A 22,052-nucleotide genomic window follows, 5' to 3' on the forward strand; every position below is an offset into this window, starting at 1 on the left:
CTCTGGACATCACTGCTGCCGGTGAGGTGAAATGTATTCTTCCTATATTTGTTTTGTGAAAATGAAAACAATTTTCTCATATAGTACTCCTTTATTGATTAAAAATTTATTTTACCTGAGATACAACGCAGGATATGTATGTCTGTGTGTGTCTGTGTGTGTCCATATATACCTTGCTCAGGCTTCCGGTACAAGTGTACTTTCTCTATTTCTTTGCTTACAGACAACATGGAACAGATTGTGGGCTGTGAAATAGTATTCAGCAGTAGTAAGGTACCCATCTGAAATTAGATGTTTCCTGTTTACTCCTGTGCCAAACACTTTTAAAGCTTCCTTTTGAATTTCAAAATGTGATGCTGCCCTAGAATTATTTAAATCCTTACTACTTCATAGATGATAAATTAAATCAAGCAGATTTTAATTAATTTAAATGCAGAAGCATTAGCTAATCTAGTTAACATTTTTAAGTAAAGAGTAACTTTGAAATTAAAATTAATTAACTCAAAGATTTTCCTTAAAAATAAAATTAAAAAATTGAAAGCTGAGTAAATTTACCAGATCTACAATTTATTTATTTGGGCTTTTATGCAAATGTTCATGTTCAAAAACAAACAAAAAAAAAACAAACAAAAACAACTTGCTCAATTTGAATTGTAATGTAGCACAATTTCCCTACCGTATGCTCATAAAACTCCATCCTGAGCTATTGTTCTACAAGGCAGGTAAGTACCTTAGCTTTGGATTCAGTTGGTCCTAGATTTAAATCCTGGCTCCACTAATTATTGACTGTGAGACCCTGGGAAATTCATTTGCCTTCTTTGTGCCATAGTTACCTCATTTGTAAAAATCTAATTCATGGATAGTTTTTAAGAATCATATAACATGTGTGAATTGCCTATTTAGAGTAAATGCCTGTTAAACGACAGACATTATTGTCGTTTTTTTTCCCTTTCACTCTGCTCTCCTTGCAATGAAAATGTAGGGCTGGAAGGCTGAACTCCACAACTCCAGATGGTAGACTGAACTCCAGAAAATGTTAGATCAATGAGTAAGCAAGGAGCCTAGCCTGTTATTTTTAGTGAGTGTCTAGCATATTTTGCATAATATTGTAGCTGCTTAAGACACATGAATGAAGGAATAAATGGGCTTTTTGGCCACGGGAAAACAAGCAAGCTCAGAAAGAAAAAATAATTCATATTACACACTTATTATTGAAAGGGGAAGAAATAGACTGGAAAACTTCTAATGTTCATTTCAATTTAAAATGCTGAAATATCCCCCCATAAAATTAGGGAATATTCAGGAAGCCACATAGATCAAATGAAAATTTTTCCTTCTGCATTTACGTTGTCTAATTATATAAATTGGGATATAAAATGTGTGTACTGAATGTAAGCTAAATATATGGATAGATTTTGAGAGAGAGAGAGGACGGAATCCACAAAGTGACTTTGTTTTAACATTGGGAAGTTAAGTCTTCTAGACTGCAAGTGTGTACATTTGGATAATCTGACATGTCTCCATGTCCCGTAGTAACCAAAGGGTATTTGTCAAAATCAGAGAGTCTTGTCTCTTTTTCACTCTTATTTCAATTGAATTATAAGTAAAATAACTCACTTCAAAAAGAAGGCAGGGTGGATAGCTAGTCTCTTTTGCAATATATTGTACCTATTACTTCTTGCCTAGGTAAATTCCTATGTATGACTTTGTATCACTACATATTTCTTTTCCTTTATCTTTATGTACAGACTGGTATCTCAGGTGCACATTGAGTCATATAGTTTACATCTCACAACAATCCAAACTTTAATAGTATAAATACTTTTTTTCATCAAACCAATGTATTAGAAGAGAGAAACCCCATAATATTGCTAAAAATGATGTTCAGATCATTCTTGGTATGTTAATTATGAAATACAAAACAAACTGTCATTCCAAAAACAATTGCCAGTTATAGGATACATATATATGCATGTATGTGTGTGTGTGTGTGTATGTGTGTGTGTGTGTGTGTGTGTGTGTGTGTGTGTATATATAGGTATATGAATAGGATACATATGTATATATATAGGTATATGAATAGAATACATATGTATATGTATATGAATGAAATAAAGTTTTAGTAAATTGATAATTTGGTGTATTGGTCAATTGACACATCACTAACTTTGGTAGAGTTATCTTGCAAATTAATCTATAGTCATTATCCTAAGAGCTGTTAAAATAAAGCTGTATCATATAATACTTAAGAATCCCAACTATGGAGTCACACTGTCAGGTTTCAGATCCCATCTCAGACATTAAGTAGGTTATGAAATGGTTGCCTCTCTACCTTGGATTTAGTGTGAAGACTGAATGACGTCATCTATGTAAAGTGCTTAATATAGTTTCAGGAACACAGAAAACACCAAAATAATGATAAATCCTTATTGTTAAGAATTTAGGAGCTGGGAGTTGGAGTCTGCTTAGTGGTTATTTTATTTTTGAAAGTTTGAAAGTAGCATCAATATTGCAACAGTGAGAGACCCTGAATATATTTTAACCACTAGGTTTTAAGTAGTTTCGTTTTATTATGCATTAGCTCTGTCTGAATTCATTGACTTTCCTAAAAGAATACTTGTGGGGTTTGGTTTGTAGTCTTCAGATTAGGAATCATATGATTTTTGTGATAAATTTAGTTTATGTCCTTACTTTAGTCTTGCTTTAGTTTGTATCCTTTCCTTAACCTATGTCCCTGGCTTTCTACTCATTACTTAGTTGTCTGCATTCCTCTCCCCATTCCAACATAGTTATAATTAGATTTATTTAGAATGGAAAATATCAGATGCAGATATCATCTTACTAGTTTATTTAAAAAAAAAAAACATACCTTAAGGATGCAGTTTAGCTATTTGGAATGTTCACAAGAAAATTTTGTGGGGATCTGAAAAGTGTGATTCAATGCATTTGACACATTTTTAAACATTGCATAAGTCCCTTCATACCAGGAAATTTTACTAACAGAAGATAATGGCAGCCTTAGCAGTCTCTGCAAATATCCATGTTAACTTTTTAACGTTTTCCAACTTCTTTAAATTTCAGAGGTTTAGGAGCCCTACCTCATTGTTCTAATTATATTATTCTTTAAACAAGAATCCTCTTTTCCAAAAAAAAAAAATAAATAACTGCACTGTGACACTAAGACTAACCAATTATAGTATTACTACATGAGACTATTTTGAAACCCTCAAGAAAATCATAAATGACAGAAACATACAAAATATAAATAGAATTTTGTGAATGGTTAAAAGCTACTGAAAAGGTTTCTAATACGGTTGTGGCTATCTTACACAGAACCTAAAATGCATAATTCAATTACATTATTTAATATAATTCTATATATTTTATTATATCTTAGCACAGAATAAGCTAAATAAGTAATGCTAATAGTTATTTGAATTTAATAACAGCATATAGTAATTATAATCATTGATGGAAAGCAATGATTATAATTACTATGCCTAATAACTAAATTAAGAATCATAGATTTTTGTGGTAAAGTAAAATAAATGGGCAAACTATTGTATTTAATCTGTTAATTGTGTCCAAGGTAAGTACCATCTTCAGTCATCCAAGCCGTTCTATATTTCGGTTCTCTGGGCCTCAGTTCCTTTGTCTGTGAAAGACTGACTGGTTAAAATGAGCTCTGAGACCCTTTCATTTTATGAATCTCAATCTAAGGCTACCTTAATTAAGGCTGAATAATGCTCTCGAGAAAGGCACTGCCTAATACATAATACATTAATAAAACCAATTAATCAGTAAGGCCAATATGTTTAGAATTCGTTGGATGTGATTGGAAGGTATTTTCCCATTATGGAAATCTGCTGTTCATTTGCTCAATTTTAATCCTGTTTATCAATTTGTGCTTTTTGAAAAATACTTGTTATATTGCCATATTTTTATTATATGACTATACCAGAAGTACATGCTCTACTCTTAATCAAGTAGGTCAACAAATGAAAGTTTGTTAATTTTACTCCACACATTCATTTTCAAACATGGTCTTTATTCAGGAAGATGGAAGTGCTGGGTTTTGACTAAGATTCCTAAAAATTTGACAATTTAATATCATAACTTTAAAAATTATGTATGGATAACTCACAGGAAATTTGCGTAACGGTGTTCCTTGGAAAAAACAATATTCAGAAAGCAGAAATTAAGTCCATGCTTGGATTTATCTTGTATCTGAAAGCCAGCAAAGCACTTTTAAAATAAATCTAGCTTTACTGGCATCTAGTGAACGCAGTACAAACTATTGGATTTTTTATTTCTAGAGATCTCTGGGAACCCTATAAGGAGCACTCTTTTTTTTGAGATCCCCCTGTCTGTTTCTTCCCAGAAGACTTACAAGTATTGATATTTTTATTATTGATTTGTTTAGTTTACATGTCTTTCAATGCCACATTTTCCTTCTCTCTTGTTTTTTTTCTTTCTATCTAGTATACAATATGGACTGCCCTTTGGGTCACCTGGAATGTGTTTATTATTTGCTTTTATCTGGAAGTAGGCGGACTCTCTAAGGTGAGTTTATCATGCTTTCAAAGTATACTTAAAAAAGAGCACACTTACAAATAACTATTATGACTTCATATTGTTATGTATATAAGTAGAGAATCCTAAGTAACTTTATGAATGAAATATTAATCTGAAGAGATTTGGAGTAACGTTCAGCAAAGAATGATCTCAGGAACATGTTTATATAATAGAACTTCAAAACAATGGCTTATGTTTTAGAAGTGGGTCTTGACTTCCAGTGTATGACCATTTAAGTGAAAAATGGTTTTGAACTTTCTTGTGTTTAAAGAAGGAAAAGAGATCGACTAAAATGTTAATGTAGCAAACCTGAATAGCAAATTGCTATCTTTCTTTGAATATTAATTCTGAAAAAAAAGGTGGACAAAGAGTGAAATCCTTGCACATGTAAGTGGAACATTTATTTACTAACAAATCAGTGCATTAGTTTGGCAATTCCTATTTTTAATTCTTGATCAGACAGAAGAGAGTTGTTTGAGTGCAATGGGATACAAATGTTATTTCTGTCTGTCTAGAACTAATATCAGCAGAAACACACTGTTTTCATTAGGATTCCTGCAAAAACATCTTTGGATTGCCACACAAATGAAAGAACAGCTCTGGTTAAGTTTCCAGTTGCGTTTCTGAAATAACATTTTTTGATTACCACCAAAATATAAGAACAGCTTCAGTTAAGTTACTAGTTGTGTTTCTTAAATATCTTTCTTATAACCAGCACAATTTGTCACTCTAGAAGAGAACCGTAACAGTATAATTAAGTATAAATAAGAATAAGAAAGCTGTAATTTTTTTTTAGATTTCTTATCACCAACTATATTTGTGCTGATTTATTCTATTGTATGGCAGTCTCAAATTTTCTGCATAATGTAATGGTCTTTTACTTGCATTTGTGGTTTAGATCTTAGAAAACCTGCCTTAACCAGCAGGGATACTTTTAGAATTGTTAGGCCCCATCGAAGTCCATACGGTAATAAAATGTGTTTGATTCAGTCAAGCAGCAAAAATCCCTGCAGGATTTTCTCCAGAACCTCCAGAGGTAGTTTCTCTTTGTTCTGCACTATAATAACTTTATAATTAGAACCTGTCATCAGTTTCTCACATCGGCAAATGTATTCAGGGGCCATAAATGACATTTCCCATACTAAGTTCTATACATATGCACTAACATTTACTTTTAATATTTGTACTGTTAATCACATTTCACCACCAATTTCTAAGACAGATAAAAGTACTTAAATAAGCGCCCAGTTGTCTTCTGTAACATGCAGATTATAAAGTAATTTTAAAGCCCAAACCTTATGAATAAAATAATTATGAGTAATAAATTAAGCATAGCATGTTTCAACTCATTTTGTCTCTTGTGATTTGAATGGTCATTTTAAATCACTTTTTTACTTCACTGAGTAGAAATTAGCTTTTATTTTCTTCCATATAAACTGGTTTAGAAATAATTGCTGATTAGACCAGAAGATATTTGTCCTGTGGAAGTAGCATCATAGTATGTTGAAGGAAGACAATTTCAGACCTCAAGTCTTCAGTGTAAATTTTGTTTTACCTCTTCCTGACAATGGCACTTGGGCAAGTCCTCTGACCTTGCTGAGTCCCTGTAAAATGATGATGACAACACCTTTGCCAATGATAAAGGTTGATGTTTGTGGGTTCTTGGAACTCTTTTAAACACTTTATATATAGTAACCTAAAGTGAGCTTTAAAACAACCTTGTGACATGATAAATAAAAAAATGCTAGCAGGCATTTGTTCCACCCAAGACTGATTTCCCACCTCTGCTCAAGGTCGGTTTGTAAGCTGCTCTTTGTAACTCCACTTCTAAGATCATTTTTCATATCAAGGTGTATTCTGGTTTCCTAATACTGCCGTTATGCAAAATACCAGAAATGGATTGGCTTTTATAAAGGGAGTTTATTTGGCTACAAATTTACAGTCTGAAGGCCATGAAAATGTCCAAATTAAGGCATCGACACACGTATATCTTCACTGAAGGAAGGCCAATGGCATCCAGAAAACCTCTATTAGCTGGGAAGGCACGTGGCTGCGTCTGCTGACCCCAAGTTGTCTTCCAGCTCCTCTCTCAGTTCCTGTGTGTTCTTCAAAATGTTGCTCTTGGGGTGTTTTGTCCTCTCTTAGCTTCTCTGGAGCAAAGTGTCAGCAAAGTCTGCTTTCAATCGCCATCTCCAAAATGTCTCTCTTGGCTGTAGCAGCAAGCTCCTTCTGTCTGTGTACTCTTATAGGACTCCAGTGATTTAATTAAGACCCATGCTGAATGGGCAGGGCCACACCTCCATGGAAATAATCTAATCAAAGGTATTATCCACAGTTGGGTGGGTCACATCTCTATGGAAACAACCGAATCCAAAGATTTCACCCTAATCAACACTAGTATGTCTGTCCCCACAAGATTGCATTAAAGAACATGGTGTTTTGGGGGGCATAATACATCTAAACCAGCACAAGGTGTTTATCTCATTTCTTTGAATGCCAGGTGTGAAAAAAAATGGATACGGTAGTCCTGGTTGCTCATTTTGTTACCAATTCAAATGCTGTTAAGCAACCAAGTGTTTTATGCCATCAAGAGGCTAAATGACTTCAAAAGGGGCAACCTAAGGATTTTCTGTTGGTCTTTGCCTATTTAAAGTCTCAAATACTGGTAGCATCTATTTGGTTAGCCAAAATTTAGCCTCAATTCCTGTCCATAGGAAATCTATTCTACAAAGTAGAGCAGAGTAAGGACCTTGACAAACCCAAATGTGATACCACCCATTTTGTAAGAAATCCCTTGTCCATATATGCTGGTTTGTACACTAATTTTCTATAGCTCTCTTTCATCTGCTAATTTCTTGAAGGCATTTCTTGGACTTACCACTTAGATAAATTAATAGAAGCCTCCCTATACCTTGTTTTTTTCTTCTTGAACAGTACATCTTTCTCCAAACACTGGATTCATAGTAATTTCTACAACATCTCTATGAATTTGGGTGCCATTCCAATAACAAACATGACCTGTGAATGGTCAACTTGTACCCCACAGTGCTCATTTGTTAGCATTTTACATCTTTGGTATGAAAACATTCACAGCTTACCTGGAAAGGATTGAGCACTCCACAGGAAAATGGGCATGGAAACAGTGGTCCTTATGATGCTCTGATAACTACAAGTGCTTGTGTACTCTTGGGTTTTAAACATGTCTTTGTTTTACTTTCTAATATTGCAAATATCAGTAACCCACATAAAGAAAAGCTCTTTGGGATCCTCAATAACTTTTAAGAGTATTAAAGTTTCTGAAGTAAAAAAATTTGAGAAAATCTGCCATAGAGCAACCAGTAAGAACAAATAATAATACAAACAGTGAGAGCTATAAAAACAAACAAAAACAGAAATAAATAAAATGTTTAAAAAACTACTTTATCAATTGAAATGTAGACAGGGAAGGAGGAACAAAAAAACCCAAAGCATATGCTAAGAATAAAAAATAGCAAACATGGTCAATTAAAACCCACCATTTCAATGGTTATATTAAATTTAAATAGACTAAACATTCTAATTAAAAGGCAGAGATTAGAAGACTGAATTTTTTAAGAAGCCACTACTCAGTGCTGTTTATATGAAGCACACTTTAAATATAAAGACATATATAGGTAGGAATTTAAAAGATGGAAAAAGATATGCCATGCAAACAGTAATCATGGAAAACAACTGTGGTCATATTAACATCAAAAAGGAAATTCAAACCAAGAAATTTTAATGGAGAAAAAGAGGGATACTTCATAATGATAATAGGGTCAATTTATCAAATAGGTATAATTGTACATATGCGCATACCTAAAAACAGAGTTTTAGTATACATGAAACAAAATGTGAGAATGCTACAGCAAGAAATGGAAATTTCCTCAACCATGTTTCCAGAGTTTATCACTGCTTTCTTAGTAACTGATAGAACAAGTAGACAAAATTCAGTTGGAATGAAAGATTGAACAACACTATCAATCAACTTGTCTAACTAACATTTATAGGGCATTATACCCAACACTACAAAATACATATTCTATTCATGTGCATGAGGAACGGTGACCACTATAGACCATTTTCTGGGTCATAAAAAAAGTCTCTATAAATTTCCAAAGACTGAAATAATACAGAATATATTCTCTAACCAAACACACACAGTAATATGAAATTTGAAATTAATAATGTTAAGATAATTAGAAATTCTACAAACCTTTGTAAATTAAGGTGCATGCTTTAAAATAATCCACAAATCAAGGAAGAAATCTTAAGGGAAATTAGAAAACATTTTTAAGTGAATAATAAAGAAAATGTACCAAATTAAATTTGTGAGATGAAGCCAAAGCTTAGAGGAAAAACTATAGCTTTAAACAGAAATTAGAAAAGAATATATGTTTTAAATCAATGATGTAGTCTTCCACCTTAAAAAAGAAAAAGAGCAATTTAACTGAAAACCTTTTTATTTGAATTCAACTATCTGTACTCCATTCTTCCCATCATTGTACGACTTGACCTCACACCTTTGTTTTTCAGATGAAATTTATAATAATTCTACAAGTTTTAAATGTGTGTATATGTATTTTATATATATTAAATATATTTTGTGTATTGAAGTTTTGTTATTCATTATATTTAACTTTTAATTTAATTTGGAAATGACTGAAAAAAATGTTGAGATAATTCAGGAAGAAAGGTTTAAGTAACTGAATCAATTGCTTTGTAAGAGGTCATATAGACTGAGAACCATACAACCTATATTAAACTTAACGATAAACTATATTAAACTGTAATGGTATTAAAGCCACAAATAAATCATGTTTTGCTTCAAAACTCCAATTCTTTATAGACTAGTAGTCAAAGACTGGGTTGGAATTCCTGGGTCATATGCAACAGAAATCATCTCTACCCAACTCATGAGGAAAGGACTGTGTTGGAAGAATATTGGGGCTTGGAGAGTCAATGAGAAGCTGGTGAACTGGGTTTAGGAACAGTCAGGGGCTAAGTCAGTGCAGGAGCATTAACGGACTTGTCAGAAAGCTACTGTTTAGGTGGAAAGGGGATCCAACTGTTGTCCACCTGCTCAAGATTTATATTACCAGGGTGTAATAGAGGAAGTGTATGATTATCCCAACTGGACCGTCTGCCTCTTCTTAGGGAGGATGGGCTCTGAGGTTAGAGTTCTAACGGATTCCATGAGCTGTGGAAAAGCTAATTTCAGTAAAGGAAGCTGGGGATAGTGTTTTGAAAAGGAAAAACAAGTAATCATCCCAGAGCACTCCTTAATGGTTCTTATTAACTAATAGTGTGCATTCTCCTGGGTATGAGCGCTCGGACATCTGGCCTAGCATGGGGATTCTTGATCACACCCGGCAGATTGTCCCTTTGCTTTGATCGCATCAGTAGCATTTGTTACTGTGACCTTGAGGGTCCTGGCTTCCCCAGATCTTCCTGCAATTGAAGGAAGCCAATGTTGCTGTTTTTAAGGAATGTAGGTTGGAGACAACTGTGGGTAGACACCCAGAAGTGTCTGCCATTGTGTATTTTCTGGACCCTCAGTTACCTTTTCTGCAAAACTGGGGAAACCACAGCATTAATTTCACTGGGCTGTTGAAAGAATTAAGTCTTATAATACATATAAAGAGCTTAGAAAAGATCCTGGCATATTGTGAGGTTTCAATAAATGGTGGCTCTCATTATTGCCATCAAAATCATCATTATTTTTATGGAAGAAGTTAACAGGCATCACAAGCCCCATTCTGAAAACCTTTGGGATATGGATTTATTACTATGCAGGAGCTGTAAAAGGGGAAAATGGTAGGATTTACTGACTTGTTTTAAAAATATATAATAGTCCCCTGTGATAGGACCTCAGATCTGCACATTAACTTCACAGCTGTAACACTATTAATTAAATCCTGTCCTTCAACATGTAAATAGCTTTTCTGAAATATGTCTGCAGGCAGATTCTCCTGGTGTCCACACTGCTCCCGCCAGGAGTACTTTACCAGCCTAGGAAGTCTCCAAGGCTGTTTTTCATGGTGCCCTTTTAAGCTTACCCAGGGCAGAATTAGTAAATTACTGCTGCTTCTCTGGAAGTTTCAAAACGTGAAGTTATTTTTCCTCCCTAGGAATACATTCAGAATGTAGAATAAAACCCCTTCTCATTTGCTGCATTTAAGGATACGGAAAAACAAGTTATATTGAGAACCCAAGTTCTCTTTTTTTTCATTCCAAAGGAATTAGGCTGATGTAGTGGCATCTTTTTGCTTACCCTAAATTATAGAAACTTCAGGCTAATATTTCTTCTGACTCCTTGAAATGTTTGGACCTTATACGTTAGTGTTCCAAATTCAGGTTATGCATGACCATGAATGAGCATAACTTAGACATAAAAATTAATGTGAAGAAATTGTATGGAGATTTATCTTATGTTAATCCTGAGCTTTCATCCGGAACCTTCTAAGAATCATGGGCAGTCAGGGTGTTGAGTGGGGAGGGGATGGAGTAACCCTAGTAGATGTCCTACTTTGAACAGTTACTTTTCATTGATTTTTCTCATTTTACCTTTACCTCTGAGGTAGATATTATTATCTTTATTTTATAGCTGAGGAACCTCAGCCAGGAGAAGCTAACTTGCTCAAGGTGCATGGAAGTAAATGGAGAAAATGTCAGGTCGTGATGACACTTGATCACCTTCCACAGAAAAAGAAAACCTACATTCATTTGTTTCTCTATACTATATTTTAACCACTACATGTTTCCCATAGTGACCTGATTTGTGAGTATTTTGACTCTTTAATAAATGTAAACCATTTCCCAAAAATGGCAGCAATAGCTTATTTTCCTTTCTTGACTGTTATTAACACCCCTTCTCTCATGAGAATATTTGATCTGAGCAGCTGAGCAGGGTCAATGAAATAATCCTTCTTTTTCAAGGCTAATTCTTAAAACCTAACCCAAAATTTTCCTCTGCACTGACTGGGAAAACTCTTTTTCTTGCTGAACATCCATTTTCCCTCAAGGTTGTATTCTTCCATAAACTTTGGCTTTGGACAAGGTGCTTTCAAGAGTTCTCTACAGGGAGCAATTGCATAGGAAGAAGAACTCTCATTTCCCTTCAACTACTTAAAATCTATCTATTATTTTTATAACCATTCTAAATATTTGTGTGTTGCATAGAATCCTCATTCAGTTTCAAATGAAATTAATTATGCATTGCATATTTCTGTTTTTATTTAAACAAATTTGTCTTTATTTAGACAACTTACTGAATCTACAATGAGTTTTAAAATTAAATTTATCATTTCCTTTCTATGGTCTCTTCCCACCTGGGCATTTTTTGAAAGGAATCTACATGTGATGTTTATGAAGGGCAGGAAGTAGAGAATATCCTTATTCAAGAATAATGTGTCAAGGAAATGCTACAGAAACCAAATTTGTAGAAATAACTTCCTAGGAACCCTGCAAAACTATACCTACTTTTGGAGCTAGAAGAACGATATGCTATTTACTATCCTAATATCATGAGGTTTCTCTATTTCTCTATGTCAATAATACACTTCAGAAAAATGTATAAGCTCTTGCAGTTAAGTAGAATAATAAAATATTTCAGGGTCTGGACTAATACATTAGTATATGCACATCCTGCTGTCCTGAAAGAATATCTTGGTCTGTAATATTGACTTTGGGTGGGGGGAGGGTGATGGTGGGTATCTGCCCAGTTATAAAGATCTATAAAGGAAGAACTACCACTCTCTGCCTCCAGGCATTAAATTAAATGAAACTCAAAGGCCAGCAAATGTTTATTTTTATGTTTGGTTTATACACAATCCTTTTCCAAATGTTATTTTTAAAATAGCAGGCAACAGCCTCTTTAAGAACAACAATCAGATGCAGCCGCATATTGTTGACACCACCTTTCAATATTAAGGAGTTAGGGTGGTCACTGCTTAGCCCCTGAAGATGGAGAAAGAGATTAAGTGAGAGGAAGGGGTAGCAAAAGGCAAGCTGGGATTTGACAGAGGTCTATGAATACTAAAACTTTATGTAAACATACATTTGGATGCTAGGGTGTTGGAATAGCTGGAAGGAGGTAGGTGACATGGTGGAGCTGTAACCTGTAACATTCTTTGAAATTTGCTCTATGGCTACTCATTGAATTGTGCTTTGAGGATCTTCACCTTTATGTGTATACCTTATGTCACATAATAAGGAAAGAACTGAAACTATGGAACTGTAACCGATAACAATTTTTGAGATTGCCTATATAACTGCTTGTTGAGCTGTACTTCGAGAGTCCCTTTCTGTATGCATGTTGTATTTTATGTAATGGAGGTGGCTGGAGTTGTGGAACTGTGACCACTGACATTCTTTGGGGTTTGCTCTCTAACTACTTCTTGAATTGTACTTTGAAGGTTATCACTGTTATGTGTATATGTTGAAGTTCACAATAAAAAAAATGCATAAAAAATAGCAAAGCAGCATAAATGTAGTTATGTGTTTCTTATTCCAAAGAACTTAACCTACACCATTTCCAACAGTCTGGGTCTAAGTGAATGCCTGAAAATAAAGTCCTCAATGTTCCTCATTATATGGGAAGATAATTGTTTCTCCCTGCAGCTTTTCCACAGTAAAGAGAAATTATAAGAAGCTTAAAATTAATATTGTATTTTTCATCATATACAACCATTTTGAAAATTTTATTCAAAAACTCCAATTTGCTGCTAAATAGCCCAATGATATATAGAAACAACAATCTAAACTATTAAGTAATTACTGTGGCCTGGGTGGTATTAGGAGTTTTTAATCAGAAATTTGTATGATAATCTTATACACTTCTCTAGGGGTGCAAATCTTTTTTTTTTTTTTTTTTTTTTTTCCAAATGAACAGATGAATACGTTTAATCTATCAACATTTGCTGCATTTGGTGCTCCATGATTACAGTCACTATATTGAATAAGGCCTGTGCAAATATAGTTAAATAACTACACAGAGATATCTCATCTCAGCTATTTGTATTTTATAGTTTATCCTCCTTCTAATGAAAATATGCCTGTGATCACTTGTTCAAAAAAAAAGTAAACACTTCATCTGCGTTATCTAGTTTATTGCCTCATCTTATGGGACTATTTGTTTTGCCTTTTTTTCATTTTGTTTTGTGATTTTCTTGTTTTTCTCTCATTAGATTTTTGTTTGTTTGTTTGTTTTGTTTTGTTTTGTTTGTTTGTTTTTCTTCTTTGTTCTCTCTCATTGGATTTTAATCATGGAATGGTTTTATTTCTTTGAATAAACTGTCTCCCAGCTATTCTGCCTCAAACCCTCTTCCCATTAATAACTGGTCCCCAGATTCTGTAACAATTTTTGGTCTCATGTTTGATTCAAATTTGTTCTCCCCAAGCCTATGGCTTGATTTTTTTTTACACACCTCTCTCTCTTCCCTTTTCAAGTCCACTCCTCTGGGAGGGGAGATGGGAAGTTGTGGCCTTCTTACATCGTCAACCATAAGCTGATGTTGAAAGTTGAAATGGATCCTCACCTCACACTGTTCCAGCAGCTTCTGCTGAGCAGCCATCGCTGATGTGACAATCTCCAAAAATGCCTAACTCTTCCACTAACTTCAGTAAAATTTTTTATTTTAATAAGTCTATAATAGTTTCAATGGATGAAAGTGTGTTAAGCCACTGGTTCTTAACTGTTCAGCCATGTTGCTGAATTTCCAGAAGAGCATTATCAAGAAAATCTTGGTGTTCCAGAGAAGCCACACTTTAATGATATATTTAAACAATTTGTTTTGCTTTTAAGACCATTTAAAAACACTACTTCAGAATTTTCAGTGCAATTAGTTGAACACGAGACAACAAAGAGAACACCATTAAGATTTTGGACTTTCTCATTATATTAATTAGCTTGTTTTGAAGACACAATCTCCTTGTTGTATAACTTCAATTAATAGTAAAATCTTGATGATGAAGAATTCCAGGTGACGTTTGCAATGGTTCACCAGATTATAAAAGAGAACCTGATAAGCATGTTTAGTTGCATTTGTTTTTCTTTTAAAAACCAGAATAGCCGTGTATAACTCTGGGTAGCCTTGTGAAATAAAATTGTGACTGTTGACCATTAAGCCTAAAGGCCTTGCTGGAAGAGAGGAACCTATGATATCAATTACTCAATACTCTGCTCAGATATATTATAAAGGGAAAAAATGTCATTTTTATCAAATGGTTTGTATCAAATTTTCCTGTGTACCCTGTTGGGAAAAAATGATAGGAAATAGTGATCATATAAAAAAAATTCTCTTTGCAAAGAGTAATGTCTTTCTGAGCCATTGTGCTCTGATGGCAATGATAGGTTCATGGCTTGAGACTGGACTAGGTTAGTGTCTTGGACAAGAATGGCCCTAAAAGTATCTGTGCATCCAATTTGTGGTTGGACTAGATTCCTGGCCCAGGAAGAATAAGGGTGAGAACTCAGGGTGAGCAGAATGCTGAGGAAACCAAACCAGATCTAAAAAACTGATATGAAAAATGTCTGGCCGGGTTAGTGTAGCAATGAGAAATGGGAAGGCAGAGAGGTTTTGCTTTCTCCTGATGCCGGGAGGTGCTAACAGAGTGATGATTCAGAAATCCTTGTAATGAGGTGCCTTTAGTGTGAAACTTCTTATAAGTCAGGGTCTGCCCTTCCAGCGTTGCTGCCCGGAATGACAGCTACAGCACAGAGCAGCCCAAGGAAGAAAGTCAGGAAATGGGCGATTTTAGCCCTAAGTGTCCTATCCAAAGAATAAGTGTCTGGAACCAAGATCACCAAGAAGACAAGGCAGAACTAACTGGCTGCCACTAGGACAGGCTTCTGAATGCAGGTAAGAGGGTGACAGGATTAAATGGGAAGCATCTGAGTGCCCAGGAATCAGGAATGAGCGAGAATCTCCACCACTCCTTGGAAACTCTCAGCATTTGCTGTTTTCTGACTCAGCAGTAACAGAATTATGGGAACAACTCAGCCTTCAGCTTTGTTTACAGTCATTGCCAGGGCCATCGCATGCTCAGATCAGCACGTGGAAGCATCCAGCTGTCTAGCCTCCCTGAAAAATTGGCTTTTGTCTGGGAACTTGCAGCCTACTACTGAAACCAGACGGACTATTGCACAATCAAATGACAAGTGAAGCTGAAACAACAAATTAGATGAGGAGGAAGATGGCGGATTGGTGAGCTGTATGTTTTAGTTACTCCTCCAGGAAAGTAGGTAGAAAGCCAGGAACTGCATAGACTGGACACCGCAGAGGAATTTGACTTTGGGCATACTTCATACAACACTCATGAACACGTCGAACTGCTGAGATCAGCGAAATCTGTAAGTTTTTGCAGCCAGGGGACCCGCGCCCCTCCCTTCCAGGCTCAGTCCTGTGGGAGGAGGGGCTCTCAGCGCGGGGAAGGAGAAGGGAGAACTGCAGTGGCAGCTCTTATCAGAAACTCATTCTACTGATCCAAACTCCAACCATAGATAGACTGAGACCAGACACCAGAGAATCTGAGAGCAGCCAGCCCAGCAGAGAGGAGATAGGCATAGCAAAAAACAGCAAGACAAACTCAGAAATAAAAGTGGAGGCTTTTTGGAGTTCTTGTGAACATAGAAAGGGGAAGGGCAGAGCTCAGGCCCTGAGGCTTATGTGCAAATCCCGAAGAAAAACTGATCTCTCTGCCCCCTGGATCTTTCCTTAATGGCCCTAATTGCTTTGTCTCTTAGCATTTCAATAACCCATTAGATCTTCGAGGAGGGCTTTTTTTTTTTTTTTTAATCTTTTTTTTTCTGTTTCTAAAACAATTATTCTAAGAAGCCCAATACAGAAAGCCTCAAAGACTTGCAATTTGGGCAAGTCAAGACAAGAGAGAACTAAGAGACCTCTGAAACAAAAGGCAGTAATCCAGTGGCTGAGAAAATTCACTAAACACCACAACTTCCCAAGAAAAGGGGAGCGTCCGCTCACAGCCATCATCCTGGTGGACAGAAAACACTCCTGCCCATAGCCGGCCCCATAGCCCAGAGCTGCCCCAGACAACCCAGTGTGACGGAAGTGCTTCAGATAACATGCACACACCACAAAACTGGGCGTGGACATTAGCCTTCCCTGAACCCTCAGCTGGTTGTCCCAGAGTTGAGAAGGTGAAGCAGTGTGAATTAACAAAGCCCCATTCAGCCATCATTTCAGCAGACTGGGAGCCTCCCTACACAGCCCAGCAGCCCAGAACCACCCTGGGGGGACGTCACTCACCTGTGACAGCACAGTCATCCCTCAACAGAGGACCAGGGGGTGCAGGGCCTGAAAGAGGGACCCACTTGCAAGTCTCAGGGGCCATACGCCAATACCAAGGACTTGTGGGTCAGTGGCAGAGACAAACTGTGGGAGGACTGAACTGAGGGATGAGACTATTGCAGCAGCTTTAAAACTCCAGGAATACCAGGGAGATTTGACTGTTAGAGCCACCACCCTCCCTGACCACCCAGACACACGCCCCATATACAGGGTGGGCAACACCAACTACACACGCAAGCTTGCTACACCAATTGGACCCCACAAGACTCACTCCCCCACTCACCACAAAGGCAAAGCAGGGGAGAACTGGCTTGTGGAGAACAGGTGGCTCGTGGATGCCACCTGCTGGTTAGTTAGAGAAAGTGTACTCCATGAAGCTATAGATCTGATAAATTAGAGATAAGTACTTCAATTGGTCTACAAATCCTAAAAGAACCCTATCAAGTTCAGCAAATGCCAAGAGGCCAAAAACAACAGAAAATTATAAAGCATATGAAAAAAACAGACGATATGGATAACCCAAGCCCAAACACCCAAATCAAAAGATCGGAAGAGACACAGTCCCTGGAGCAACTAATCAAAGAACTAAAGATAAACAATGAGACCATAGTACGGGATACAAAGGATATCAAGAAGACCCTAGGAAAGCATAAAGAAGACATTGAAAGACTAAATAAAAAAATAGATGATCTTATGGAAATTAAAGAAACTGTTGACCAAATTAAAAAGATTCTGGATACTCATAGTACAAGACTAGAGGAAGTTGAACAACAAATCAGTGACCTGGAAGATGACAGAATGGAAAATGAAAGCACAAAAGAAAGAATGGGGAAAAAATCTAAAAAATCGAAACAGACCTCAGGGATATGATAGATAATATAAAACGTCCAAATATGAGACTGATTGGTGTTCCAGAAGGGGAAGAAAAGTGTAAAGGTCTAGGAAGAGTATTCAAAGAAACTGTTGGGGAAAACTTCCCAAATCTTCTAAACACCATAAATACACAAATCATAAATGCCCAGCGAACTCCAAATAGAATAAATCCAAGTAAACCCACTCCAAGACATATTCTGATCACACTGTCAAACACGGAAGAGAAGGAGCAAGTTCTGAAAGCAGCAAGAGAAAAGCAATTCACCACATACAAAGGAAACAGCATAAGACTAAGTAGTGACTACTCAGCAGCCACCATGGAGGCGAGAAGGCAGTGGCATGATATATTTAAAATTCTGAGTGAGAAAAATTTCCAACCAAGAATTCTTTATCCAGCAAAGCTCTCCTTCAAATTTGAGGGAGAGCTTAAATTTTTCACAGACAAACAAATGCTGAGAGAATTTGCTAACAAGAGACCTGCCCTACTGGAGATACTAAAGGCAGCCCTACAGACAGAGAAACAAAGAAAGGAGAGAGAGACTTCGAGAAAGGTTCAGTACCAAAGAGATTCAGTATGGGTACATTAAAGGATATTAATAGAGAGAGGGGAAAATATATATGACAAACATAAACCAAAGGATAGGATGGCTGATTCAAGAAATGCCTTCACAGTTATAACGTTGAATGTAAGTGGATTAAACTCCCCAATTAAAAGACATAGATTCGCAGAATGGATTTACAAAAATGAACCATCAATATGCTGCATACAAGAGACTCATGTTAGACACAGGGACACAAAGAAATTGAAAGTGAAAGGATGGAAAAAATATTTCATGCAAGCTACGGCCAAAAGGAAGCAGGTGTAGCAATATTAATCTCAGATAAAATAGACTTTAAATGCAGGGATGTTTTGAGAGACAAAGAAGACCACTACATACTAATAAAAGGGGCAGTTCAACAAGAAGAAATAACAATCGTAAATGTTTATGCACCCAATCAAGGTGCCACAAAATACATGAGAGAAACACTGGCAAAACTAAAGGAAGCAATTGATGTTTCCACAATAATTGTGGGAGAATTCAACACATCACTCTCTCCTATAGATAGATCAACCAGACAGAAGACCAATAAGGAAAATTGAAAACCTAAACAATCTGATAAATGAATTAGATTTAACAGACATATATAGAACGTTACATTCCAAATCACCAGGATACACATACTTCTCTAGTGTTCACGGAACTTTCTCCAGAATAGATCATATGCTGGGACATAAAACAAGGCTCAATAAATTTAAAAACATTGAAATTATTCAAAGCACATTCTCTGACCATAATGGAATACAATTAGAAGTCAATAACCATCAGAGACTTAGAAAATTCACAAATACCTGGAGGTTAAACAACACACTCCTAAACAATCAGTGGGTTACAGAAGAAATAGCAAGAGAAATTGCTAAATATATAGAGACGAATGAAAATGAGAACACAACAACATACCAAAACCTATGGGATGCAGCAAAAGTGGTACTGAGGGGGAAATTTATAGCACTAAATGCATATATTAAAAAGGAAGAAACAGCCAAAATGAAAGAACTAATGGATCAACTGAAGAAGCTAGAAAATGAACAGCAAACCAATCCTAAACCAAGTAGAAGAAAAGATATAACAAGGATTAAAGCAGAAATAAATGACATAGAGAACAAAAAAACAATAGAGAGGATAAATATCACCAAAAGTTGGTTCTTTGAGAAGAACAACAAGATTGACAAGCCCCTAGCTAGACTGACAAAATCAAAAAGAGAGAAGACCCATATAAACAAAATAATGAATGAAAAAGGTGACATAACTGCAGATCCTGAAGAAATTTAAAAAATTATAAGAGGATACTATGAACCAACTGTATAGCAACAAACTGGATAATGTAGAGGAAATGGACAATTTCCTGGAAACATATGAACAACCTAGACTGACCAGAGAAGAAAATAAAAGACCTCAACCAACCCATCACAAGCAAAGAGATCCAATCAGTCATCAATAATCTTCCCACAAGTAAATGCCCAGGGCCAGATGGCTTCACAGGGGAAATCTACCAAAGTTTCCAAAAAGAACTGATACCAATCTTACTTAAACTCTTTCAAAACATTGATGAAAATGGAACACTACCTAACTCATTTTATGAAGCTAACATTAATCTAATACCAAAACCAGGCAAATATGCTACAAGAAAGGAAAACTACCAGCCAATCTCCCTAATGAATATAGATGCAAAAATCCTCAACAAAATACTTGCAAATCGAATCCAAAGACACATTTAAAAAATCATACACCAGGACCAAGTGGGGTTCATTCAAGGCACGCAAGGATGGTTCAACATAAGAAGATCAATCAGTGTATTACAACACATTAACAATTCGAAAGGGAAAAATCAAACGATCATCTCAATAGATGCTGAAAAAGCATTTGACAAAATCCAGCATCCGTTTTTGATAAAAACACTTCAGAAGGTAGGAACTGAAGGAAACTTCCTCAACATGATAAAGAGCATATATGAAAAACCCACAGCCAGCATAGTACTCAATGGTGAGAGACTGAAAGCCTTCCCGCTAAGATCAGGAACAAGACAAGGATGCCCACTGTCACCACTGTTATTCAACATTGTGCTGGAAGTGCTAGCCAGGGCAGTCCAGCAAGACAAAGAAATAAAAGGCATCCAAATTGGAAAAGAAGAAGTAAAACTGTCATTGTTTGCAGATTATATGATCTTAGATCTGGAAAACCCTGAGAAATCGACGATACAGCTACTAGAGCTAACAAACAAATTTAGCAAAGTAGCGGGATACAAGATTAATGCACATAAGTCAGTAATGTTTCTATATGCTAGAAATGAACAAACTGAAGAGACTCTCAAGAAAAAGATACCATTTTCAATAGCAACTAAAAAAATCAAGTACCTTGGAATAAACTTAACCAAAGATGTAAAAGACCTATACAAAGAAAACTACATAACTCTACTAAAAGAAATAGAAGGGGACCTTAAAAGATGGAAAAATATTCCATGTTCATGGCTAGGAAGGCTAAATGTCATTAAGATGTCAATTCTACCCAAACTCATCTACAGATTCAATGCAATCCCAATCAAAATTCCAACAACCTACTTTGCAGACTTGGAAAAGCTAGTTATCAAATTTATTTGGAAAGGTAAGATGCCTCAAATTGCTAAAGACACTCTAAAAAAGAAAAACCAAGTGGGAGGACTTACACCCCCTGACTTTGAAGCTTATTATAAAGCCACAGTTGCCAAAACAGCATGTTACTGGCACAAAGACAGACATATAGATCAATGGAATCAAATTGAGAATTAGGAGATAGACCCCCAGATCTATGGCCGACTGATCTTTGATAAGGCCCCCAAAGTCACTGAACTGGGTCATAATGGTCTTTTCAACAGATGGGGCTGGGAGAGTTGGATATCCATATCCAAAAGAATGAAAGAGGACTCCTACCTCACACCCTACACAAAAATTAACTCAAAATGGACCAAAGATCTCAATATAAAAGAAAGTACCATAAAACTCCTAGAAGATAATGTAGGAAAACATCTTCAAGACCTTGTATTAGGCGGACACTTCCTAGTCTTTACACCCAAAGCACAAGCAACAAAAGAGAAAATAGATAAATGGGAACTCCTCAAGCTTAGAAGTTTCTGTACCTGAAAGGAATTCCTCAAAAAGGTAAAGAGGCAGCCAACTCAATGGGAAAAAATTTTTGGAAACCATGTATCTGACAAAAGACTGATATCTTGCATATATAAAGAAACCCTACAACTCAATGACAATAGTACAGACAGCCCAATTATAAAATGGGCAAAAGATATGAAAAGACAGTTCTCTGAAGAGGAAATACAAATGGCCAAGAAACACATGAAAAAATGTTCAGCTTCACTAGCTATTAGAGAGATGCAAATTAAGACCACAATGAGATACCATCTAACACCGGTTAGAATGGTTGCCATTAAACAAACAGGAAACTACAAATGCTGGAGGGGATGTGGAGAAATTGGAACTCTTATTCATTGTTGGTGGGACTGTATAATGGTTCAGCCACTCTGGAAGTCAGTCTGGCAGTTCCTTAGAAAACTAGATATAGAGTTACTGTTCGATCCAGCAATTGCACTTCTCGGTATATACCCGGAAGATCGGAAAGCAGTGACACGAACAGATATCTGCACGCCAATGTTCATAGCAGCAATATTCACAATTGCCAAGAGATG

At 36.1% G+C, this 22,052-nt stretch overlaps 1 protein-coding gene across 1 annotated transcript in view; it reads left to right on the forward strand.

The window, feature by feature from the left end:
* NKAIN3 (sodium/potassium transporting ATPase interacting 3) overlaps window positions 1-22,052 on the forward strand; it is a 660,746-nt gene that overhangs the window by 353,112 nt on the left and 285,582 nt on the right. Inside the window, exon 3 of the mRNA XM_037803434.1 lies at window positions 4,483-4,563. Coding sequence (XP_037659362.1) covers window positions 4,483-4,563 — 81 coding nt within the window. The remainder of the gene's footprint in view (window positions 1-4,482; window positions 4,564-22,052) is intronic.

Source organism: Choloepus didactylus, chromosome 14 (genome assembly GCF_015220235.1).
Source record: "Choloepus didactylus isolate mChoDid1 chromosome 14, mChoDid1.pri, whole genome shotgun sequence".
Taxonomy (NCBI): Eukaryota; Metazoa; Chordata; class Mammalia; order Pilosa; family Megalonychidae; genus Choloepus; species Choloepus didactylus.